Below are 27,002 nucleotides of genomic sequence, written 5' to 3' on the forward strand. Positions count from 1 at the left end.
TAAAGCCATACTCAAAAGATATTAGTGAAGTGGAATGAGCATTCTATAAATAAACCAAGGACTATATCATACCAGCATGGTGCATCAAAGAAAAGTGAAAACTAAATGCAAAAGACGCTCGAAGATTTACGCATATCATGTGACGAATAAAAATATAGCTCCAAGTGAAATTACCGATGATCGTTAGAAGAAAGAGGGGATGCCTTCCGGGGCATCCCCAAGCTTGGTTGCTTGGGAGTCCTTGAATATTTCCTTGGGGTGCCTCTGGTATGCCCAATCTTAGGCTCTTGCCACTCCTTATTCCTTCATCCATCGTAATCTCTCCCAAAACTTGAAAACTTCAATCACACAAAACTTAACGGAATGTTCGGTAAGATCTGTTAGTATAATAAAGCAAATCACTACTCTAAGTACTATTGCAAACCAATTAATATTTTGTTTTTGCATTCTAAATACTGTAATATAACTTTTTCATGGCTTAATCCACTGATAGAAATTGATGGTTTCATCAAAACAAGCAAACTATGCATCAAAAACAGAATCTGTCTTAAACCAGACAGTCTGTAATAATCTGAACATTCACCATACCTCTGGTACTCCAAAATCCTGAAACAATTAGGAAAAATAAAAAATTCGTATATAAATACAGTGCAAAAAGTTTCAGAACCGTTTGACGTTCTAGTAAAAAATGTAAAATCGCGCACTACAGCCAAAGTTTCTGTTCTGCACCGCACAAACCAACAAGCAATGTAAACATCCTAAAGGCAAATCTTGGCACATTATTTTTATAATACAATGTAATTGTACAAGGGCATAATTACTTTTGTTGAAAAGTTTCTGTAATCAAGATTCACAAAGTTTCCGTGAGGATGAACAAAGTTCAAGGAGCTCCCCCACTTGAACAATGCTTGTCTCTCTCACTTTCACTTTCCTTTTTGAAAATCTTTGGGTTCCCCTCTTTATTTTTTTGTTTTCAAACTATATAAAAGCACTCAACAGAAATAAATGACTCTCTAAAACTTCCGGGTTGTCTCCCTGGCAGCGTTTTTTTAAGCCATTAAGCTAGGCATATAGTGCTCAAGTAATGGATCCACCCGGATCCCAAGGTATATCAAAGCCAATTTTAATTAACAATGATTTGTGATTTAGTAGTGAGCACAAAGCAACATATATCATGCAAAAACGAAGTCTAACTCTCTTCCTATGCATCGGCATGTCATAAAAGAACAATTCATGCACACATAGTAAAGGCCAATGCATAGTATAAACAGTTTCTTGCAATTTTATCATATTGGAAACATGGAGAGGCGGAAATGTAGTTCATCTCTCATAATAATTGCAAGTAGGAGCAGCAAGCACATGCATATTATATCTATCAAAATCATCATGTGTAGTAGTGAAACGCAACCCATCAATATAATCCTTAACAAGGGCAAACTTCTCTGATATAGTGTAGTCGGGAGAATTCCAATAGATAATAGGACTATCATGCGTGGGTGCAATAGCAACAATTTCATGTTTAACATAAGGAACTATAGAAAGTTCATCTCCATAAGCATAATTCATATTGGCATCTTGGCCACAAGCATAGCAAGCATCATCAAAAAGGGATATTTCAAAAAAAATCAACGGGATCATAACAATCATCATAGCATTCATCCTTCGGTAAGCACGAAGGGAAATTAAACAATGTATGAGTTCAAGAGTTACTCTCATTAGAAGGTGGGCACGGGTAGCTAATCCGCTCTTCCTCCTTTTGTTCTTTGCTCTCCTCATCATCTTTTTCATCCAATGAGCTCACAGTTTCATCAATTTCTTCTTACATAGACTCCTGCAAAATATTAGTCTCTTCTTGGACAGCGGAGAATTTCTCAATAAATTCATCAATATCGGAATTGAATTCATAATTTTCATAGCAATATTTAAGTATAGCAAAATTTTCAGGTCTGTAAACACCATCATCAAGATTTTCACACTCTTTAAACAAAGATTCAATTTCATAAGCACCCATAAAAGCAATGAATTCTTCTATTCGTTCCACATCATAGTAATCATATATACCATTAGCATAAGAAGCTAAGGTTTCATTATTATTAAATTTGCATGAAAAGGGAAGGTGTGGAGCCTTCATCCTAGAGCAACAAGTATAATCATATCTCAAGCATAGTTGTCGAGCATACCAATGCAACATATAAATTTGATCCCATAGTAGTTTCCATTTTTGAGTCAAGCGATAATCCCTAAAGTATTCACGTTGATCCAATGTTACTCCCATTATAAAGTTGAATGGGGTTTTCTCAGGATTATCAAAGTAGTACATAATATCTTTCACATAATGAGCATCGAGGGTTTTAGGAGGTTCCCCATCTCCATGAGTAGCAAGTAAACCTATTTTTTAGTATTTCGTGTTCCATATCCATAACTAAAGATAGAGAACAACTTAGAACAGCAAATAAAAATTACTTAGTGATAAAGCAAACAGGCACACACGAGAATATTCACCCCACGCTATAACTCCCCGGCAACGGCGCCAGAAAAAGAATCTTGATAACCCACAAGTATAGGGGATCAATTGTAGCCTCTTTGGATAAGTAAGAGTGTCGAACCCAACGAGGAGCTAAAGGTAGAACAAATATTCCCTCAAGTTCTATCGACCACCGGTACAACTCTACGCACGCTTAACGTTCGCTTTACCTACAACAAGTATGAAACTAGAAGTACTTTGTAGGTGTTGTTGGATAGGTTTGCAAGATAATATAGAGCGCGTAAATAAAAAGTATGGGCTGTTTAGATAAAGACACAACTAAGTTAGGTTTAGTAGAGAGCTTTTTGTCACGAGAAAGTTATTTGTCCCTAGGCAATCGATAACTAGACCGGTAATCATTATTGCAATTTTATTTGAGGGAGAGGCATAAGCTAACAACTTTCTCTTCTTGGATCATATGCACTTATGATTGGAACTCTAGCAAGCATCCGCAACTACTAAAGATCATTAAGGTAAAACCCAACCATAGCATTATAAGGCATCAAGTCCTCTTTATTCCCATACGCAAACAACCTACTTACTCGGGTCTGTGTTTCTATCACTCACGCCACCCACCATAAGCAAATCATGAACATATTGCAAACCCTACAACGAGGATCCCTCACGCTTGCGTGACACGGAGAGCACCATAGGAAAGCACCAATAATAAAACATGCAACTCAAACCAATCACGATCATCAATTAACCCATAGGACAAAACGGATCTACTCAAACATCATAGGATAGCCATACATCATTGGGAAATAATATATAGCGTTGAGCACCATGTTTAAGTAGAGATTACATCGGGTAAAAGAGGGGTTACACCGCTGCATCGAGGGGGGGAAGAGTTGGTGATGATGGCGGTGAAGTTGTTGGTGTAGATTGCGGTGATGATGATGGCCCCGGCGGCGTTCCGGGGCCACCGGAAGAGAGGGGGAGAGAGCCCCCTTCTTCTTCTTACTTGACCTTCTCCCTAGATGTGAGAAGGGTTCCCCCTCTGGTCCATGGCCTCCATGGCATGGGAGGGGCGAGAGCCCCTCCGAGATTGGATCTGTCTCTCTGTCTCTGTGTTTTTGCGTTCCCTAATTCTGCCCTTTCACCATTTCTTATATTTCCGGAGATCCGTAACTGCTATTGGGCTGAAATTTGGAAACGATTTTTATCCGGACATTAGCTTTCTTGCGGCGAAAGAAGGGCAGCAACCGCCTTACGGGGTGGCCACGAGGGCCCAGGGCGTGCCTGACACCCTGGGGCGCTCCCCCTGCCTCGTGGCCCCCTCGATCATCATCTTGCGTTGATTTCACTCCCCAAAATTCACATATAATCCAAAAAAATCTTCGTCAGTTTTTATCCTATTTGGACTCCGCTTGATATGGATTTTATACGAAACAAAAAACATGCAACAAACAAGAACTGGCACTGGGCACTGGATCAATATGTTAGTCTCAAAAATAGTATAAAAAGTTGCCAAAGGTATATGAAAGTTATATAATATTGGCATGGAACAATAAAAAATTATAGATATGACGGAGACGTATCAGATCTTATGATATTTCTCCCCTCTACTCTCTTGTAATGGATTGAGTTTTCCCTTTGAAGTTATCTTATCGGATTGAGTCTTTAAGGATTTGAGAACACTTGATGTATGTCTTGCATGTGCTTATCTATGGTGACAATGGGAAATTCACGTGATCCACTTGATGTATGTTTTGGTGATCAACTTGCGAGTTCTGTGACCTCGTGAACTTATGCATAGGGGTTGGCACACGTTTTTGTCTGGACTCTCCGGTAGAAACTTTGGGGCACTCTTTGATTTTCTTTGTGTTGTTTGAATAGATGAATCTGAGATTGTGTGATGCATATCGTATAATTATACCCACGGATACTTGAGGTGACATTGGAGTATCTAGGTGACATTAGGGTTTTGGTTGATTTGCGTCTTAAGGTGTTATTCTAGTACGAACACTAGGATAGATCGAACGGAAAGAATAGCTTCATGTTATTTTACTACGGACTCTTGAATAGATCGGTCAGAAAGGATAACTTTGAGGTGGTTTCGTACCCTACAATAATCTCTTCGTTTGTTCTCCGCTATTAGTGACTTTGGAGTGACTCTTTGTTGCATGTTGAGGGATAGTTATATGATCCAGTTATGTTCTTATTGTTAAGAGAACTTGCACTAGTGAAAGTATGAACCCTAGGCCTTGTTTCCTAGCATTGCAATACCATTTACGCTCACTTTTATCATTAGTTACCTTGCTGTTCTTATATTTTCAGATTACAAAAACCTATATCTACCATCCATATTGCACTTGTATCACCATCCCTTCGCCGAACTAGTGCACCTATACAATTTACCATTTTATTGGGTGTGTTGGGGACACAAGAGACTCTTTGTTATTTGGTTGCAGGGTTGTTTGAGAGATACCATCTTCATCCTATGCCTCCCACGGATTGATAAACCTTAGGTCATCCACTTGAGGGAAATTTGCTACTGTCCTACAAACCTCTGCACTTGGAGGCCCAACAACGTCTACAAGAAGAAGGTTGCGTAATAGACATCAAGATCTTTTCTGGCGCCGTTGCCGGGGAGGTTAGCGCTTTAAGGTATATCTTTAGATCTTGCAATCGAATCTTTTTGTTTCTTGTTTTATCACTAGTTTAGTCTATAAAAGAAAACTACAAAAAAATGGAATTAAGGTTGCCTCATATGCTTCATATTTTTTATGTCTTTCGTGAAAATAAGGATTCTGATAATTGTGCCAAAGTGTTAGAAGAAGAATGTATTAAAATGTTTCGCACTAAATCTTTGGATGATGAGAATGACTGCAATGTTCTTAGTATGAATTCTTTGAACACCCATGATGCTAATGATATGCAAAGCCACAAGCTTGGGGATGCTATGTTTGATGAAGATAATATATTTTGTCCCCCAAGTTTTGATGAGCAAATTTATTATGGTGATAGCATGCCTCCTATTTATGATGATTATATTGATGAAAGTGGATTTGGAGAGGTCATGACTTTATTTAGTGATGAATCCACTATTTCAGAAGAGGTTCCAATTGATTATGAGAACAAAGTTGCTATCTATGATGATTATTGTGATGACATGTATGCTATAAAGAACAATGATAACCATGAAACTTGTCATCTTGATTTTAATTTTCAATTGTGCCTCATATGATAGTTATTTTGTTGAGTTTGCTCCCACTATTCCGAATGAGAAGAATTTTGCTTATGTGGAGAGTAGCAAAATTTCTATGCTTGTGCATCATGAAAATAATACTTTATGTGATGGTTATATTGTTGAATTCATTCATGATGCTACTGAAAATTATCATGAGAGAGGAACATATGCTTTTACATATTGCAATAATATCAAGTTTCCTCTCTATGTGTTGAAAATCTTGAAGTTATCCTTACTTTACCTTCCTATGCAACTTGATTCTTGTTCCCATAAATGGTTTGCTCACAAAATTCCTATGAATAGGAAGTGGGTTAGACTTAAATGTGCTAGTCATATTCTTCATGATGCTCTCTTTATGTTTCAATTCTTATCTTTTATGTGAGCATCATTGAAATCATCATGCCTAGCTAGGGGCATTAAACGATAGCGCTTGTTGGGAGGCAACCGAATTTAATTTTTGTTCTTTGCTTTTTGTTCCTGTTTAGTAATAAATAAATCATCTATCCTCTGTTATGATTGTGTTTTTTATGTTTTAATTAGTGTTTGTGCCAAGTAAAGCCTTTAGGATCTTCTTGGGTGATTCTTGTTTGATCTTGCTGAAAAAAACAGAAAGTATGCGCTCACGAGAATAATTTTCATTTTTTTGCCAGAGAGCGAGCGATAAAATACCAATTCCAACTGCAGTAGATCAATATACAAATAATTTAGGATTGTCGATGTCAAAACCGGCGGATCTCGGGTAGGGGGTCCCGAACTGTACGTCTAGGATTGATGGTAACAGGAGACGGGGGACACAATGTTTACCCAGGTTCGGGCCCTCTCTATGGAGGTAATACCCTACTTCCAGCTTGATTGATCTTGATGAATACGAGTATTATAAGAGTTGATCTACCACGAGATCGTAATGGCTAAACCCTAAAAGTCTAGTCTGGCTATGATTATTCAGGTCTATCTATGGACTTAGCCCTCCAGTTTATATAGACACGGGAGGGATCTAGGGTTACACAACGTCGGTTACAGAGAAAGGAATATTCATAGTTGATTACCAAGCTTGCCTTCCACGCCAAGGAGAGTCCCATCCAGACACGGGTAAAGTCTTCGGTCTTCGTATCTTCACAACCCATTAGTCAGGCCCATATCAATAGGTCGGACGCCCGAGGACCCCTTAGTCCAGGACTCCCTCAGTAGCCCTTGAACCAGGCTTCAATGACGATGTGTCTGGCGCGCAGATTGTCTTCGGCATTGCAAGGCGGGTTCCACTTCCGAATAATCCAAGATAGTCTTCGAAGGTGTCCAGATCTGCAACGCAAGTACCACACACAACCGCAGGGAATATAATATTTCATGAGTCCCATCTGCTGACAACTTTTTGCAAGATGACATCACGTCTATTCGATCACTATATCAAACCGTTTTTGTCCGCTGTTCCGCGCTTCGAGATGCGGTTTCCATTAGCATGTCTTGTCAAAGCAGAGATCGTGTCCCCTTATTGCGGTATTTTCATCAATGCGGGCGTGGGTAACCCAACCGTGTCGTTTACACGGCCCTTAGGAATAGGCGAGTTTTAGGGAAAGTGGGGAGGCGTTCGATATTCACTGCCTTTATTAGGGGATAAGGATTCCCCCTTCTTCTCCCACGCATTCTCTCTTCCTCTGCCCTTCCACTCTTGAGCTCCAGCGCCCAATTCCCATCTTCTTCCCACTCGAGCAAGCACTCAACCATGTCCGGATCTGAAGGTCAAGGCAAGTGGATGGTCTCCTCCGTCAAGGAGAAGGACATTACTGAGCTCCGGGCGGTCGGGTACCTGGTGAAGGAAATCACCCACCGTCTTCCAGCCCAAGGGCAAGTCGTCCCCACACCTAAGCCCAATGAGAGGGTGGTATTCATCCCTCATTTCCTCCGCGGGCTAGGGTTTCCAATCCACCCTTTCGTCCGCGGGCTGATGTACTATTACGGGATAGACTTCCATGATCTATCCCCGAACTCTTTCCTCAACATCTCGGCGTTTATCGTCGTGTGTGAGGCCTTCCTCCGCATCCAACCCCACTTCGGGTTGTGGCTCAAGGTCTTCAACGTGAAGCCGAAGGTGGTGGATGGCCAGCACACGGAGTGCGGAGGCGCCATGGTGAGTAAGATGACCAATGTCTCCTGGCCGAAAGGAACTTTCGTGGAGACTGTCAAGGAATGGCAGAAACAATGGTTCTACATCACGGAACCCCGCGGCGCCAACTGGGCCGCAGCTGCCGAATTCAACTCCAGCGCTCCAATGCGGCTCACCTCCTGGGTTGAGAAGAGCCCGAATTGGTCTTCGTCAGACGAGCTGATAGCGCTACAAATGCGCGTTCGGAGCATCATGGATAAACATATCAAGCTCGTCGACGTAATCCAGGTGATGCTAGTTCGCTGGATTCTCCTGTGCCAAAGCCGAGGTCGCCCTTTATGGGAGTTCGATCTCAAGAAGCACCATACCCTGAAGAGGCTCTTTGAAACTACTCACGAAGATGTATGGAAATTGCTCTTCAAGGGCAACGAGAAACCACCAGCCACAGACTAGGACCGCGGGCATGACATTAACCACCCCACCAGCGAGGTAAATTTTCAAAGCATCCTCTACTTGTTTATTTCAAGGAGGATATCTGAACTTTTATTATCACTTCTTTTTCAGGAATGGATGAAGAGGGCGAAGCGGATACAGTGTCCGGCTCCGCTGCCTGAAGAACCAATCATCCCGTGTCTAGCGAAGATGCTGGTGCCGGCGCCCTATAAGGCGCCGGAGAAGAAAGCCAAGGGGAAGTGTTGGTGTCAAAACCGGCGGATCTCGGGTAGGGGGTCCCGAACTGTGCGTCTAGGCCGGATGGTAACAGGAGGCAGGGGACACGATGTTTTACCCAGGTTCGGGCCCTCTTGATGGAGGTAAAACCCTACGTCCTGCTTGATTAATGTTGATGATATGGGTAGTACAAGAGTAGATCTACCACGAGATCGGAGAGGCTAAACCCTAGAAGCTAGCCTATGGTATGATTGTATGTTATGGTTGCTGTCCTACGGACTAAAACCCTCCGGTTTATATAGACACCGGAGAGGGTTAGGGTTACACAAGGTCGGTTACAAAGGAGGAGATATCCATATCCGTATTGCCTAGCTTGCCTTCCACGCCAAGTAGAGTCCCATCCGGACACGAGATGAAGTCTTCAATCTTGTATCTTCTAGTCTAACAGTCAGGCCAATGGAGATAGTCCGGCTGTCCGAAGACCCCCTAATCCAGGACTCCCTTAGTAGCCCCTGAACCAGGCTTCAATGACGATGAGTCCGGCACGCAGTATTGTCTTCGGCATTGCAAGGCGGGTTCCTTCTCCGAATACATCACAGAAGAATTTGAATACGAGGATAGTGTCCGACCCTGCAAAATAAGTTCCACATTCCACCGTAGAGAGAATAATATTTTCGCAGATCTAATTTGCTGGCTTGTTTTGGTAGCATGACGTTACGTCATGGCCCGGTGATTATTCGAACCGTTTCTTTTAACCAGCCCCGCACATAACGCGAGGCAGTTTTTCGACACGTCTTGTCAAAGCAGAGATCGTGTCCCCTTATTACGGGATTCTCATCAATACGGGCGTGGGTAACCCAACCACGCCATCAATTGCGGCGCTTGGAGGATAAGAGAGTTTTACCAGGCAAGTGGGGACGCTTAGTTTCGTCCGCCCATATAAAGGGATAAGGATTCACCTTTCTATCCACGCCTTCTTCCTCCTCTGCTCATCCGTTTTCGCACACTCGAGCTCCAGCGCCCAAGTCTGCACTTCCCACCTCGACCTTATCCAATCATGTCCGGAGCGGGAGGAAAGTGGATGGTCTCCTCCATCACGGATGGAGGCATCAAGAAACTGAGGAGAGCCGGCTACCTGCCCGACGACATCGCGCACCGACTCCCAGATGAGGGGCAACTCATCCCCACCGCTAGGCCCCATGAGAGGGTAGTATTCCTCACCCATTTCCTCCACAGATTGGGGTTCCCTCTCCATCCCTTCGTTTGTGGGCTCATGTTTTATTACGGCCTGGATTTCCACGATCTGGCCCCGAACTTCATCCTCAACATCTCGGCGTTTATCGTCATGTGCGAGGCCTTCCTCCGCATCAAGCCCCACTTCGGCTTATGGCTGAAGACCTTCAATGTCAAGCCGAAGGTGGTGGGCGGCCGCCAGGCAGAGTGCGGAGGCGCCATGGCGGGCAAGATGCCCAACATAACATGGCTCGAGGGCTCCTTTGTGGAAACCATAAAGGGGTGGCAATCGGGGTGGTTCTATATCACCGAGCCGCGCGACCCTGCATGGGTAGCGGCCCCCGAGTTCCGATCTGGCATCCCCACGCGGCTCACCTCCTGGAAAGAGAAGGGCCTGTCCTGGGGTAGTTCAAAAGAGCTGACCGGACTCCAAACATGTATTCAAAACATGGTGGACAAGAAGCTCAAGCTCGTCAACATAGTCCAAGTTATGCTTATCCACCGGATACTCCCATGCCAACAACGGGAGTTCAACTTGTGGGAGTTCAATCCGGCGTAGCACCGAACTCTGAACAGGCTCTTCGACACAACTCACGAAGACGCATGGAGGGTGCTGTTCAAAAGTGCCGAGGTCCCTCCCCCTATTACCGAGGATCGCGGATTCAGCGCGAAGCGCCAAGCCAGTGCGGTAAGCTGCTTTACCTTTCACAGGATAATTATTTTTTAATATAGATTGACTCCATGCGGGATCTAAACTCCCGTACCTTTGACAGGACTGGTAGAAGATGGCCGGACAGATCGACTGTCCGACTCCTTTGCCCGAAGTCCCCGCAGACGCTCTTCTGTCGAAGATGCTGACTCCGGCCCCTTATAAGGTGACGGAGAAGACCAAGAAGGCCAAGGGGACCCGAAAGAGTTCCCGATGCCAGGCGTCGTCGGACTCACCGTCCGATGACTCTGCGGCGCACTCTTCCCCTGAAGATGAGGAAGAGGAAGAAGAAGATGCTCCCCCACCGACTGGGGGAGACAAGAAAAGGAAGGCCGCCCCAACCGGGGAGGCCGGAGGGTCCAAGAAGGGAAGGACTCTCCTTCCGGACAGTTCCACCGCCGCCGACAAAGGCGAAGGCGAGTGGCTGCCCAGGGTCAAGCCCCCGGGGAGATCGTAAGTATTCGGATACCAGAGTAACTCCTAGGATTCCTTTGTCCCACTGCTTTCCCTAACGCCGAACGCGATTATGCAGGCCGCCACGAGCCAGTATCGATGTATCATCGGACGGCTCCTTGGGCTTGTCGGACATGGATAGCGATCCAGTCCCGACCGCCACCTCCCCATCCCGCCGACGACGACGAGGTGTTGTCTCAAGAGGCACCGAATCGAGGGGAGACAGTCCTGGAGGCACCTCAAGGCGACCTTCCGGACTCCGGGAGCCACGGGGACGGGCCCCCCGAGGGCTCCGAGTTCGGCCCTCAGCCGAACACCGTGCCGGACCCTCCAGCGGTTCCAGGCTCAGACAGGCGGCCTCCATCTAAGAGGGGCAAGACGCCTGTGCCGGTGACCTTTGTCCATCCAGAGGCACTGGACAATCTGCTGGAAGTGCTTTGCAGCGCTTCCATCGACGAGGAGCACCGTACTATCATGAGTGCGGTGATCCAGAAGGTTCAGTCCGCCAAGAGCGGATTGACTGAAGCCTGTGCCAGCCTCCTAACAGGCTTTGAGGTAAGTGTTTTAAAATGTAGTAGAAATATTACCGCATAGACAGTAGCCCCTGATGCTTTGTTCGGTGTTCACAAGGAAAAGCCGAATAGAGGATCAAATAATATCGCAGGAGTCTAATATAAGTATGTCAATATGCATATGCAGGCTTCGCTGCTGGCGTCCGCCGCACTAACTGTGGAGGTCGCCGTACTAAAGCAGGACCTCGAGGGGTCCAAGAAAGAGCTAGGCCTTGCCAAAAGGCAGCTCGAGGAGAACAAGGGTAAGTAATACCCTGTCTATAGATATGTATATATAAAAAAGGACGCGATTGCAAAATGACAGGATCATTGTATGTTTGCCAGGGGTCACGACTGAGGTGGCGACCCTGAAGCAAGCGCTAACCAAGGCCGAAGATACAGCGGCCAAGGAGCGCACCGAGCGAGAGAAGCACGAGGCTCGGGTGGGCGAGGTGCAGCAAGAGCTCCAGGCTCTTGTGGCGAAGCATGAGGCGTTGGAGCTTGACTCCAAGACGCGGGAGTCTGAGCTTGTCGCGGCTCTCGAGAGTGTAAAAAGTGCCAAGGCCGAAGCCCAAAAGGCTCTCCAAGAGATCGACGCGATGAAGAAGATAGCGGCGGGTAAGGCTTTCTATATGTAAAGCAAACATGTAAAAGTAAATTACCGATTACTTACTCGGATCCGGAGCTCTTCAGGAGCATTCGCAGATTTGCCCCGCAGTGTGTCCGATGCCGCACAATTTTACCAGGCCAAGGACGGAAGCTCGACAGAGAAGCTGTTCTGGTCTCAGTATGCTCAGGCCGAACATCTAGTGCCAATGAGCGACCAGCTAAAGCAGATGGTCGAGCTACATAAGGCGGCCGATCAGGCCATGAAGAGCTTTATAGTCCGGTTGTGGCCTGGTGACGCCCTTCCGAACAGCTTCTTCGGCCTGGTGAGGCGGCTCGTGGATGCCTGCCCGCGGCTAGAGGTCGTCAAGCGATCTGTCTGCATTGAAGGTGCACGCCGGGCTTTCGCCCGTGTAAAAATGCAGTGGGTCAAGCTAGACGCCGTGAAGCTGATCAAGGAGGGGCCGCCGGAGGGCAAGGAGCACCGCCACCCCGAGATGTACTACGAGGGTGTTCTGCCGGGTGCCCATCTTATCGCGGATGAGTGTTCAAAAGATGTAATATTTGAATGAGACTTGCTCGTTTTATCATGTATGTATGAAAACTTGTTTCATATGCGCTATGCAACGCTTGTTAGAATTTAAAATATTACCTTCTGTTTGGCATTTTATCCAATCTGAGTGATGGCTAGTCCTCGGCTTCTGCCCCCATGCCACGAGTGCTCGGGTGTTCGGGATAAACCTGAGCACTCTTGTTCCCATGTTTGGGTCCTTCAAGGGAGGTGCTCAGCACAACGAACAAGGCAACCGGACTAATAATGCTTTATCACTCTCACTTAGCCATAGAATTCTATAATTTTAAATTTCGGCGAAGCCCCTGGTATTCGGAAGCCGAATTCGGGGCGCGATACACGCCTGTAAGCCGGACAGGGCCGGCCCCTCGCCCTAAGTGGCATAAGTCTTTAGGGACTCGAAAAACCTCGCCGAACAGCGACCAGTCTCTCGCCTTATCATGACAGTCAGTTTTAGCTTTCTCTACTGAGGTGCTCAACCCGGCAGAACCGGGCACAATCGCAGTAGTTCTCCTAGCGCTACCTTAGCCGATAGAGCGGAACGTAAGGTACCAAAACATAGGAGCCGGGAAAACCCAACATTTGACCAAAGACATGATTCGGAGCTGATGCATATAATGCTATAAGTTCGGGGTGCCGCACTTGTGAAAGTGTTCGGACTTTTCACACCGCATTGTGGGGTACGTAAGCCCCTGGTGTATTGGCCGTACCAGAGTGTACGGTGGCAAGGCGTCATTAATGAACACATAGATATATATATGACAAGAATGCAATAATAGTCGTAATGTCATGCATTGTTTATTGAAAAATTGCGTTAAAGCAGAATGATACAGATAGTGCGATAAGCAAAGAGTAGGACTATGTCCCTTCCAAGGGCAAGCTGAGGAATGATATGAAATTGAATATTTCGCTCGTTACTGTAATCAACCTAGGAATCCCGTGGTATAACGTAGCTATATGCCTCCTTGGTTGCTGCATCATGTGTTCGGCAATAGTGCTGCCGGACAGTGTTTCCAGAGATTAAGGTCCTGAAAGAAAAAGAAAAATGACAAAATGGGAAGCCCCTAGTGCGGTTTAGGGCGCGTTTTGGGGCGTGCCGCAGGTGCGACCCCCTCCCCACTTGTGCCCAAGGTATTTTTAATGCGTAATTATGTACGTGCGGCACGAATATCGCCGTTGGGCTAGGATTGGGGTGGCCGCCGTATTGCTAAGTGAGCTCAGATCACGCCAGGCGGTCTATTTGCCGATTGCCCCAAGCGCGCTTGAAGGTGTTCGGGCTTTGAAATGACGGATTGGTTGATTGCCTTGAGAGGCTGCTTTGCGCTTCTGCTGCGAGGGTCGCGGTGTGCTCCTCTGTTCGAAGAGAGCGCTCTGTGTTTCAGTTGATTGTAATAACTCCGCGAGGTCCTGGCATCTTGAGCTTGAGGTATGCATACCGCATTGAATCTAGCGAATGCGGTTCGCCCGAGCAGCGCGTGATAACCACTGCGGAACGGGACTATATCGAAGATTAACTCTTCGCTTCGGAAATTATCCGGGGATCCAAAGACCACCTCCAGTGTAATTGAGCCTGTGCAATGGGCCTCTACGCCTGGAATGACGCCCTTAAAGGTCATTTTTGTGGGTTTGATCCTTGAGGGGTCTATACCCATTTTGCGCACTGTGTCCTGATAAAGCAGGTTCAGGCTGCTGCTGCCGTCCATAAGGACTCGAGTGAGGTGAAATCCGTCGATGATTGGGTCTAGGACCAGTGCGGCGAATCCGCCATGACGGATACTAGTGGGGTGGTCCCTGCGATCGAAGGTGATCGGACAGGAGGACCAAGGGTTGAACTTTGGGGCGACTGGCTCCAACGCATATATGTCCCTGAGCGCATGCTTCTGCTCCCTCTTGGGGATGTGGGTTGCGTATATCATGTTCACCGTCCGCACTTGCGGGGGAAACCTCTTCTGTCCTCCAGTGTGCGGCTGCCGGGGCTCCTCCTCGTCATCGCTATGCGGCCCCTTGTCCTTGTTTTTGGTAATTAACTTGCCGGCCTGCTTGAACGCCCAACAATCCCTGTTGGTGTGATTGGCTGGCTTGTCTGGGGTGCCGTGTATTTGACACGAGCGATCGAGTATACGGTCCAAGCTGGATGGGCCCGGCGTACTTTGTTTGAATGGCTTTTTCCGCTGATCGGGTTTAGAGCCTTTGAATCCGGCGTTGACTGCCGTATCCTCAGTATTTTCGCTGTTAATGCGGTGCTTATGCTTGTTGCGACATGACCTGCTATTGCCGTGCTTGGTATCTGAGGTACCATGGTTCTTTGATATGTTATTACTGCGAGCCAGCCAGCTATCTTCTCCCGCACAAAATCGGGTCATGAGCGTCGTTGTAGGATCTTGAAGTAGATGTGTCTAGAGGGGGGGTGATTAGACACTTAATGCTAAAGTTGCAATTTTTAAGCTTTTTCGGTTTAAGTGGAGTTTAGGCATAATTTCAACATTCACAATACATATCAAGCAAGCATGTAAAGAGTATATGAGCAGCGGAAAATAAAGCATGCAACTTGCAAGAATGTAAAGGGAAGGGTTTGGAGAATTCAAACGCAATTGGAGACACGGATGTTTTTCCCGTGGTTCGGATAGGTGGTGCTATCCTACATCCACGTTGATGGAGACTTCAACCCACGAAGGGTAATGGTTGCGCGAGTCCACGGAGGGCTCCACCCACGAAGGGTAATGGTTGCGCGAGTCCATGGAGGGCTCCACCCACGAAGGGTCCACGAAGAAGCAACCACCCACGAAGGGTCCATGAAGAAGCAACCTTGTCTATCCCACCATGGCCATCGCCCACGAAGGACTTGCCTCACTAGCGGTAGATCTTCACGAAGTAGGCGATCTCCTTGCCCTTACAAACTCCTTGGTTCAACTCCACAATCTTGTCGGAGGCTCCCAAGTGACACCTAGCCAATCTAGGAGACACCACTCTCCAAGAAGTAACAAATGGTGTGTTGATGATGAACTCCTTGCTCTTGTGCTTCAAATGATAGTCTCCCCAACACTCAACTCTCTCTCATAGGATTTGGATTTTGTGGAAAGAAGATTTGAGTGGAAAGTAACTTGGGGAAGGCTAGAGATCAAGATTCATATGGTAGGAATGGAATATCTTGGTCTCAACACATGAGTAGGTGGTTCTCTCTCAGAACATATGAGTTGGAATTGTGTATGTGTTCTGATGGCTCTCTCCATGAATGAAGAGGAGGTGGAGGGGTATATATAGCCTCCACACAAAATCCAACCGTTACACACAGTTTTCCAATCTCGGTGGGACCGAATCAACAAACTCGGTCGGACCGAAAAGGTAAACCTAGTGACCGTTAGAGATTTTCGGTGGGACTGACATGCAACTCGGTAGGACCGATATGGTTAGGGTTTGGGCATAACGTAATCTCGGTGAGACCGATTACACAAACTCGGTGAGACAAACTTGGTGGGACCGATTTGCTCTTTCGGTGAGACTGAAAAGTTACAAAAGGGAAACAAAGAGTTTACATTGCAATCTCGGTGGGACCGATTCGCTCTTTCGGTGAGACCGAAAAGTTACGAAAGGGAAACAGAGAGTTTGCAATCCCATCTCGGTGAGACCGAGATCCCTATCGGTAGAACCGAATTGCTAGGGTTTGGCAGTGGCTTATGACAAGTGAAACTCGGTGGCGCCGGATAGAAAGAATCAGCAGGACCGAGTTTGGCTTAGGGTTTAGGTCATATGTGGATATGGGAAAGTAGTTGAGGGTTTTGGAGCATATCACTAAGCACATGAAGCAAGAGGCTCATTAAGCAACACCTCATCCCTCCTTGATAGTATTGGCTTTTCCTAAAGACTCAATGTGATCTTGGATCACTAAAATATAAAATGAAGAGTCTTGAGCTTGAAGCTTTAGCCAATCCTTTGTCCTTAGCATCTTGAAGGAGTTCCCACAACCTTTAGTCCATGCCACTCCATTGTTGAACTTATCTGAAACATGCTAGATAGAAATGTTAGTCCAACAAGAGATATGTTGTCATCAATTATCAAAACCACCTAGGGAGCACTTGTGCTTTCAGTCGTGAGCGCTGCCATAGATTTTGGCTTTTCCTGACCAAGGTGCCGGGCTAGCCACTCGTCTCGGATGTTGTGCTTGAAAGCTGCTAAGGCCTCCGCATTCGGACAGTCGACGATTTGATTTTTGTTTGTAAGGAACCGAGTCCAGAATTGCCTGGCCGACTCTTCTGGCTGCTGAATTATGTGGCTCAAGTCATCGGTGTCTGGTGGTTGCACATAAGTGCCCTGAAAGTTGTCGAGGAATGCGGCTTCCAGATCTTATCAATAGCTAATGGAATCCGCTGGCAAGCTTTTAAGCCAATGCCGCACTGGTCCTTTGAGCTTTAGTGGGAGGTATTTGATGGCGTGTAAGTCATCGTCGCGGGACATGTGGATGTGGAGGAGGAAGTCCTCAATCCATACTGTGGGATCTGTTGTGTCGTCGTATGATTCAATATTTATAGGTTTGAAACCTTCTGAGAATTAATGTTCCATTACTTCGTATGTGAAGCATAAGGGGTGTGCGGCGCCTCTGTATTAGGCTATATCGCGACGCAGCTCGAATGGGTCTTGCCCGCTGTGTTCGGCCCGGTCGGATTTGCTTTTACTGTATCCGGCGTGACGTTTGTCGTCTCGCAGAGTGGTGCGCCCTCGTGATCCGTAGATCAATCTTGAATGCTTTGCCTTGTCCTCCAATATGTCTCGCAGGTCTGGCATATCTCCCCATGCCTTTTTGTTTGAATGGCGTTGGGGTGGAGGCTGAGCTTTTGGCTGGAATGCCTCTCTATCGCGGCCACGAGGTGGCCGATCAACCGTATCATACGCTTCTTCCTCCAGTCGGGGTAGTAACCCGCGCCTTGGGTAACTCTTGGAGGGACGCTCAAGTTTATATTCCTCGGCCACGAGGACTTCAGTCCATTTGTCAGCTAGCAGATCTTGATCAGCTTGAAGCTGCCGCTGCTTTTTCTTCAGGCTATTTGCCGTGACCATAAGCCGGTGCTTGAAGCGCTCTTGTTCGACGGGATCCTCCGGTACGGCGAATTCATCGTCGCCGAGGCTTGCCTCATCTTCGGAGGGGGGCATGTGATTGTCATCCTCCTCCTCTCCGTCTGCCGCTCTCTCAGGAGAGCTGGCTCCTCCATCCTCCCGCTCTAAATCTTGCTGGAGGGGGTTGTTGTTGTCTTCGGCACTATCCGGAGTGTTATTATCTCCTGTGCCGGTATCACCACTTTTGCTTTGGAGGGACTTAGAGCGGCGCCACTGACGTCGGCGCTTGGGTTGCTTCTTGGAGGGGTCATCCTCTGCTATCTCGTCGCCATTGACTTCGTTGGGTGTATCCACCATGTATATGTCATATGACGAGGTGGCTTTCCAGTGCCCTATAGGTGTTGGTTCATGTTCGTCTCCTACATCGTCGTCCATACCGTCGATGTCTTAGGGGTCGAAGTCGAGCATGTCGGTTAAATCATTGACAGTGGCTACGAAGTGGGTGGTGGGTGGGCGTCGAATTTCTTCATCATCCACATCCCAATCCTGTTGGCCATAATCCGGCCAGGGCTCTCCTGACAAAGAGAGAGACCTTAGTGAATTCAGAATGTCGCCGAAGGGCGAGTGTTGAAAGATATCTACGGCGGTGAATTCCATGATCGGCGCCCAATCGGATTCGATTGGCAGGGGCGCGGATGGTTCGGAGTCCGGAAAAGAGTCCGACACCTTGGAGTCACGGGCTGCGCAGAGGATTATGCTGGTGTTTGGCTCGATCGCCGTTGAGGCTGCAGCCCCTGAGGCGGTGTCTAACCACCCATCCTCGATTGGCGCAGTTGGCTCCGAGCTAAGGGTCGGAGCTGATGCGGGCGCGGCCTCTGGGGTACTGTTCGGCGGTAGAGCTAGGTCATACCCATCGCGACAGTGCGGTGCGCCCGGCTGTGGCTCGAATCCTTCGAAGATCAAGTCTCCGCGGATGTCGACCGTGTAGTTCAAACTTCCAAATCTGACCTGATGGCCAGGGGCGTAGCTTTCAATCTGCTCCAGATGGCCAAGAGAATTAGCTCGCAGTGCAAAGCCGCCGAATACGAAGATCTGTCCGGGGAGAAAAGTCTCACCCTGGACCGCATCGCTATCGATGATAGTAGGAGCCATCAATCCTAACGGCGACGACACAGAGGAACTCTCAATGAAAGCACCAATGTCGGTATCAAAACCGGTGGATCTCGGGTAGGGGGTCCCGAACTGTGCGTCTAGGCCGGATGGTAACAGGAGGCAGGGGACACGATGTTTTACCCAGGTTCGGGCCCTCTTGATGGAGGTAAAACCCTATGTCCTGCTTGATTAATATTGATGATATGGGTAGTACAAGAGTAGATCTACCACGAGATCGGAGAGGCTAAACCCTAGAAGCTAGCCTATGGTATGATTGTATGTTATGGTTGTTGTCCTACGGACTAAAACCCTCCGGTTTATATAGACACGGGAGAGGGTTAGGGTTACACAAGGTCGGTTACAAAGGAGGAGATATCCATATCCGTATTGCCTAGCTTGCCTTCCACGCTAAGTAGAGTCCCATCCGGACACAAGATGAAGTCTTCAATCTTGTATCTTCATAGTCTAACAGTCCGGCCAATGGAGATAGTCCGGCTGTCCGGAGACCCCCTAATCCAGGACTCCCTCAGGAAGGCCAAGGGGGTCCGGAGTGGCCCCCACCGCAAGGGCGCTTCGGACGCGATGTCCGAAGACAAGACCCGCTCCTCCGCCGCCGAAGACGATGACGATGAGGAGGAGGAAAGCGATTCTCCCCCTGATGGGGGGAGGAAGAAGAGGGCGGCCTCCATAATTCTGGAGGCGGAGGCGCCCAAGAAGGGGAAAGGCCCACTCGTGGGCAGCTCCGCATGCCACGTCGACAGCAGTCCGGAGCTACGCCCCCGGAACAAGCCCCTGGCCGCATCGTGAGTGCTAAGAACCCGTACACGACCAATTATCCGGCCTTTCCACCATATGGTATTTTACATGGTTTAATTATGTCATTGCAGTCTGGCCCACGACAACTCCCAGCGATCCTCATCAAGAGGCTCGTGGGACTCAAAGGAGATGGCCAGCGAGACACCGTCGGCCGCTTACTCTCCCAAGGCCAAGGGAGACGATGAGGTGCTGTCCCAAAGGACCTTCCCAGGCCAGGGAGAGGTTCGGGAGGCCGTCAAGGCGGCGCCGGAGGGCGACACCTCGGCCGCCGGACACATGGGGGAACAGGCCCCCATGGAGACTGACGATGGCGGTCATACTCAATTCGGCCCCCTCGGAGCACGGATCTGGAGACCCATACGGCCCCGAAGTCCGACAAGCAGTCCCGCCGGCGACCTTTGTCCAACCAGAGGCGCCGTATAATCTATTGGAAGCGCTACGAGGCACTTCCATTGTGGAAGAACACCGTATCCTTATGGGTACGGTGATTGAGAAGGTTCAATCCGTTAAGAGCAGGCTGACCGAAGCCTGCAGCGGCCTGCTGATAGGTTTTGAGGTAAGCAGCGTTTAACCGAGAAAATCCCAATATAGACAGTAGCCCGTGAGACACTGTCCGGTGTTCGGCAAGAAAAGCCGGGCAGAGGATCAATTAAATTTTGTAGGAAGCTAACCAAACTATGTCTGATTTGAATGAGCATGCGTCGCTGCTGGCCGCGACCTCTCACACTGCCGAAGTCTCAGGACTATGGCAGAAACTGGAGCGGGCCGAAGAAGAGCTCGACCAGGCAAGGAGGCAGCTGGAGGACCAGCAAGGTATGCAGTGACTCGTTATGTATTCAGAAAGAATAAATGGTATATACTGATCGTAGTGTCATGATATGTGTAGGGGCGACGACCGAGGTCGAGGCCCAGAAAAAAGGCCCTGGCCGAAGCCGAGGGAAAAGCTGTCAAGGAGCTGCCTACTCGTAAAAAGCTTAAGGCCAGGCTGAACGAGGTCCAGCAAGAGTTCCAAGATGCTGTCAAGAAGTATGAGGGCTTGGAGGGAGATGTTTCGGCTTGAGACGCCGAACTCTCAAAGGCTCGCCAAAGCACGGAAGCAGCCCGGGTTGAAGCCCAGGGTGCCCTCTAGGAGATCCAGAGGCCAAGAATATCGCGGCGGGTAAGGCATTTAGTATGCAAAGCAAGCATGTGAATAAGAAATATCTCCTACTAACTAAGATTCGGAGTTCTCCAGGGGCATTTGCAAATCTGCCGCGTAGTGTGTCCGACGCTGCAGAGTTCTTCTGAGCCAAAGAAGGGAGCTCGGCGGAGAAGTTGTTCTGGTCACAGTATCTTGCGCCAGAGCATCATGTGCCCTTCACCGATCAGCTAAAACAGCTGGTGGAGCTGCATACGGTGGCCGAACTAGCCGTGAAGGATTTGATAATCAGGCTGTGGCCAGCCGAAGCTATGTCCGGTAGCTAATTCGAACTCGTGAAGCGGCTGGTGAACGCCTATTCTCGGCTGGACTCGTCAAGCGATCGGCCTGCATTGAAGGTGCGCGCATGGCCTTCGCCCGCGTCAAGATATGGTGGGTGAAGATGGCCGCCGTCAAGCTGACGACCGAGGGGCCACCAGAGGGCAAGGAGCACCACACGCCCGAGCGGTATTTTGCAGACGTCCTGGAGGGGTCGCACATTGTAGCAACGCAACATGCGCAAGACACCATTTTTGAATGAATACAATCATGTTGTCTTTGCCCTGTATGATGAAACAAAATCGTTATGTAATATAATGTTTATTTAAAAAATTATCCTCCTGTGCAGCCATGTTATGTGAAATCTGAGAGTTGGCCAGTCATCGGCTTCTGCCCCCACGTAGGAAATATGGGGGTGTTCGGGATGTAATCTAAACACTCTTGATCCATTGAACGAGGTGTTTAGCGCGACGAACCAGGCAATCGGACTATGTGGCTTTAGTACCCTCACTTAGCCATAGGAGTTTGACAGATAGAAATATAGGCGCTGCCCCTAGTATCCGGACAAGGATGCTATAAACACTTGATTGGGTAAGTACCAATCCCTCGCGTAATGCGGAAAAAATCTCTAAGGATTTGAGACCTCTGAAGAGCTGACCAGCTCTCACCGCATGACAATTAGTTTTCGGCTTTCTCTACTGAGGTGCTCACTTGGGTAAACCAGGGCACAATTGCAGTAGTTCTCCCTTTACTACCCTAGCCGATACAACGGAACGTAAGGTAGTAAGCACAGGAGTCGGGCAACCCAACTATTGACCAAAGACATGATTCGGAGCCCATGCATATAGTGCTAAATTCGGGGTGCCGAACTGTACTTGTAAAAGTGTTCGGACTTTTGTTGCCATGTTGTGGGGCGCTATGAAGCCCCTGGCGAATTGAAACGCACTAGAGTGTACACGTGTTACCTGATAGAGTTACTAGAAAAAGAAAAGATAAAAAGGAAGAAAAAAGAAGAACAAGTGGTAAGCTAGAGCCGTAAAAATTTGGGCCACAAACTGCTTCTATTATAATTTCCTTAGTGCATTAAAGCGCATTTATACAAGTAGTGCGATAAGCAGAAGGCTATTTACTATGCCTTAACCAAGGGAGAGCTGCATGTGGGTCCTGAAAATAGATTGAGGGGTCGTTAAAGAGACCGCCTAAAGATTCCCCTGTACGTCTATTCTTCTTGTCGCCTTGGTATTTTTATCCTTCGAAAATAATCGATGGTCAAGCCGCCAGAAAAGGCCTGTAAAAAAAGAAAAAGGAAATAGTGAAATTATGTGTCCAGAGCGGTCTAGCCGTATTGCAGAACACAAGCTGGTTATGCCTCCATCCATGCCCATGGTATTTTTAGTGCGTAATTATGTACGCGCGGTACAGTTGTCGCCACTTGGTCGGGACTGGAACGGAGGCTAAATTGCTAGTCGAGCTCCTGACGAGCCGAGTTGTCCTTCTGCGTTATAGTTCAGACTCTCTTGACAGTGTCCGGGGGATCGGCCGCCGAATTGAGTTTCTGCCTAAAAAGGCCGCCCTATACCTCTGCCGCTAAGGCAGCGGTGTGCTCCTCGGTGCGGAGGGAGCGTTCCGTGTTTCCATTGACTGTTATGACGCCGCGTGGTCCGGGCATCTTGAGCTTGAGATAAGCATAGTGTGGCACCACATTGAATCGAGCAAATGCAGTTCGTCCGAGTAGTGCATGGTAGCCGCTGTGAAAGGGGACGATATCGAAGATTAACTCCTCACTTCGGAAGTTGTCCGGAGATCCGAACACAACCTCTAGTTTGATTGAGCCCGTGCAGCGGCCTCTATGCCCGGTATGACTCCTTTAAAGGTAGTCTTCATGGGCTTGATTGGTTAATGCCCATTTGCGCATTGTATCCTGATAGAGCAAATTGAGGCTGCTGCCACCGTCCATCAGGACTCGTGTCAGGTGGAACCCATCAATTATTGGGTCCAGGACCAGTGCGGCTGATCTGCCATGATGGATACTGGTCGGATGATCCCGGCGATCGAAAGTGATCAGGCATGATGACCATGGATTAAATTTTGGGGCGACTGGCTCTATCGCATAGACGTCCCTGAGCGCGCGCTTGCGCTCCCTCTTGGGGATGTGAGTGGTGTATATCATGTTCACCGTTTTGACCTGAGGGGGAAACTTCTTCTGTCCCCCTGTGTTCGTCGGCCGGGACTCCTCGTCGTCCTCTTCGCTTTGTGATCCATTATCCTTGTTTTCGGCATTTAACTTGCTGGCCTATTTTAAAACCCAACAATCTCTATTGGTATGATTGGGTGGTTTGTCTGGGGTGCCATGAATCTGGCACAAACGATCAAGTATGCGGTCCAAGCAAGATGGGTCCGAATTGTTCTTTTTGAATGGCTTCTTCCGCTGACCGGACTAATAGCCACTGAATCCGGCATTGACTGCCGTATCCTCGGTGTTGTCATTGTTGTTTCGACGCTTGTATTTGTTGTGTCGAGACTTGTAGTTGCTACTTTTAGCTTCAGGGGTGCTGGCGTCGCTTGCGTTTTTTTGCTACGAGCTAGCCAACTATCCTCGCTCGCACAAAAGCGGTTCATGGGTGCAGTTAGGGCTGCCATGGACTTTGGCTTCTCTTGGCCGAGGTGGCGGGCGAGCCATTCGTCGTGAATGTTATTTTTAAAGGCCGCTAGGGCTTCGGCATCCGGACAGTCGACAATCTGATTCTTTTTAGTTAAGAACCTAGTCCAGAATTTCTTGGCAGACTCTCCGGGCTGTTGGACTATATGAATTAAGTCGTCCGTGTCCGGAGGTCGAACATATGTACCTTGGAAGTTATCAAGGAAGGCCTCTTCCAAGTCCTCCCAGCTGCCGATGGAATTTTTGGGCAGGCTGTTCAACCAGTGCCGGGCTGGTCCTTTGAGTTTTAGGGGGAGGTATTTGATGGCATGAAGGTCATCACCGCGGGCCATATGAATGTGGAGAATGAAGTCTTCAATCCATACCGCGCGGTCTGTGGTTCCATTGTATGATTCTACATTCACGGGTTTGAACCCTTCTAGTAATTCATGTTCCATGACTTCATCGGTGAAGCAATGGGGGTGTGCGGCGCCTCTGTATTGGGCCGTATCGCGACGTAGCTCTGATGGAGTCCGTCTGCGGCTTTCAGCCCGCGTATGACTAGGTTTGTCACGTCCGAAGAGATGGTCGTCGTCCTGTGTTGGGGCACATCCTCACTATCCGTAGATTGACCTGGTATGTCCTGCTTTATTGTTCAGGCCCTGCCGAAGGTCATATGTATGATCGTGAGCTGATTTACCTCTGCCTTTGCAATGAGGCAGGGCGGGCTGGTGTTCGGCTTGAGTTGCCCTTTTATCCCGACCACGTGGTGGTCGGTCAGCCGCATTGCGCGATGGTGGTTTGTGTTCCGGTGCCTCTTCGTCGAACTGAGGTAGCAATTTGCGCTTCGGGTAGCTTTTGGATTGGCGCTTGAGGCTGTATTCTTTGGCTGCTAGGACATCAGTCCATTTGTCGTTGAGCAAATCTTGGTCAGCTTGAAGCTGTTGCTGCTTCTTTTCCAGGCTCCTTGCAGTGGCTATTAGCTGGCGCTTGAAGCGCTCCTGTTCAAGAGGTTCCTCAGGCACGATAAAATCCTCAGTGTCGAGGCTCGCCTCATCCTCGGACAGCGGAAGATAACTACCGTCCTCCGAGTCTTCGTGTGTGGCCTGTTTACCAGGGCTAACCTGCCCATCTTCCCATTCGTCCTATTCAGTGGCTGCGTCAATGGGGTCTTTATTGTCTTCGGCACCTTTCGGAGTGTTATCTTCTCTTGTGTTGGTGTTGCTGTCTTTACTGCGGCGTGACTTAGAGTGGCACCGCTGGCACCGGCGCTTTGATTGTATCTCGGAAGGTTTATCCTCAGCTGGATCTTCCTTGTAATCGCCGCTATTCTCCTTTTGTGCATCCACCATGTATACATCGTACGAGGAAGTGGTCGTCCAGCGTCCGGTGAACGACGGGTTCTGGGCCTCTTCTTCTCCGGCACCGTCGTACATACCATCGATGTCGTCGGAGCCGTAATCAAGCATGTCAGTTAAGTCTTCGACAATGGCTATGAAGTGGGCGGTGGGTGGGAAGTGAAATTCTCCCTCATCAGCCTCTGGTTCGAGCTGGACACAATTCGGTTGTGAGCCTCCCGCTAAGGATAGTGCTCTTAACGAGTTTAGCACGTCGCCTAGAGGCGAGTGCCGAAGATGTCCGCGGCGCTGAATTCGGCGATCGATGACCGATCATGCTCGACATGCGCGGACGCACATAGTTCGGAACTTATAACCGGAAAAGAGTCCGTAGCTCCGGTGACACAGATATTACTTGAAGTTAAGTCTATGTTTCGCTCCAACGCCAGGGGGTCTGTGGCTTCCGTGGCGGGGTTGAGCTTCCTGTCCTCGGATGGCGCGACCTGCTCCGGATCTAAGGCCAGAGCGGTTTCAAGTGCAATTTCCTGGGTATGGCCCGATGACAGATTTAAGTCATGTTCATCATGGTGGCTTGGAGCGGCTGTCATGGTCACGAATCCGTCGAAGATCAATTCCCCACAGACATCTGCGACGTATCTCAAGCTTCCGAATCTGACCTGGTGGCCAGGGGCATAGCTTTCGATCTGCTCCAGATGGCCAAGCGAGTTGGCCCGTAGTGCGAAGCCGCCGAACACGAAGATCTGTCCGGGGAGGAAGACTTCTCCTAGGACATCATTGTTGTAGATGATTGAAGGAGCCGTCAAACCTTTTGAGGATGGCACAGTGGAACTCTCAATGAAAGCACCAATGTCGGTGTCAAAACCGGCGGATCTCGGGTAGGGGGCCACGAACTGTGCGTCTAGGATTGATGGTAACAGGAGACGGGGGACACAATGTTTACCCAGGTTCGGGCCCTCTCTATGGAGGTAATACCCTACTTCCTGCTTGATTGATCTTGATGAATACGAGTATTATAAGAGTTGATCTACCACGAGATCGTAATGGCTAAACCCTAAAAGTCTAGTCTGGCTACGATTATTCGGGTCTATCTACGGACCTAGCCCTCTTGTTTATATAGACACGGGGGGATCTAGGGTTACACAAGGTCGGTTACAGAGAAAGGAATATTCATAGTTGATCACCAAGGAGTGTCCCATCCGGACACGGTTTAAGTCTTCGGTCTTTGTATCTTCACGGCCCATTAGTCCGGCCCATATCAATAGGCCGAACGCCCGAGGAACCCTTAGTCCAGGACTCCCTCATGGATGTCCTAATTTTTCAGAATTTTTGGAGTTACAGAAGTATTCAAACCTCCAGATTGCTACAGACTATTTTGTTTTTGATAGATTCTGTTTTCTATGTGTTGTTTTCTTATTTTGATGAATCTATGAGTAGTACCTGTTGGGCAACGCAGTAATTTCAAAAAAAATCCTACACACACGCAAGATCTATCATGGTGATGCATAGCAACAAGAAGGGAAGAGTGTTGTCCACATACCCTCGTAGACCATAAGCGGAAGCATTATGACAATGCGGTTCATGTAGTCGTACGTCTTCACGATCCGACCGATCCTATTACCGAAAGTACGGCACCTCCGAGATCGGCACACGTTCGACTCGGTGACGTCCCAAGAACTCTCGATACAGATGAGTGTCGAGGGAGAGCTTTATCAGCACGAGGTGTGATGACGGGGATGATGAAGCTATCGATGCAGGGCTTCGCCTAATCACTACGACGATATGACCGAGGTGGATTATGGTGGAGGGGGGCACAGCACACGGCTAAGGGATCAATGATCAACTTGTGTGTCCTAGGGTGCCCCCTGCCCCTGTATACAAAGGAGCAAGGGGGGAGGCCGGCCGGCCCTTGGGCGCGCCAGGAGA

The 27,002-nt window shown here is 48.4% G+C and overlaps 1 protein-coding gene across 1 annotated transcript; it reads left to right on the forward strand.

The window, feature by feature from the left end:
- The first annotated feature begins 7,437 nt into the window (after window positions 1–7,437).
- On the forward strand, window positions 7,438–8,271 carry LOC147979321 (uncharacterized). The gene has a single exon (XM_087515153.1). It carries the CDS (start codon window positions 7,438–7,440, stop codon window positions 8,269–8,271), a length of 834 nt encoding a protein of 277 aa, XP_087371279.1.
- The last annotated feature ends 18,731 nt before the right edge of the window (window positions 8,272–27,002 follow it).

Source organism: Triticum urartu, chromosome 3A (genome assembly GCF_056163025.1).
Source record: "Triticum urartu cultivar PI428250 chromosome 3A, HENAU_Tu73, whole genome shotgun sequence".
Lineage (NCBI taxonomy): Eukaryota > Viridiplantae > Streptophyta > Magnoliopsida > Poales > Poaceae > Triticum > Triticum urartu.

Coding starts and splice junctions, on each gene's coding strand:
- LOC147979321 (XM_087515153.1), top strand. CDS start 7,438: ATGTCCGGATCTGAAGGTCAAGGCAAGTGGATGGTCTCCTCCGTCAAG.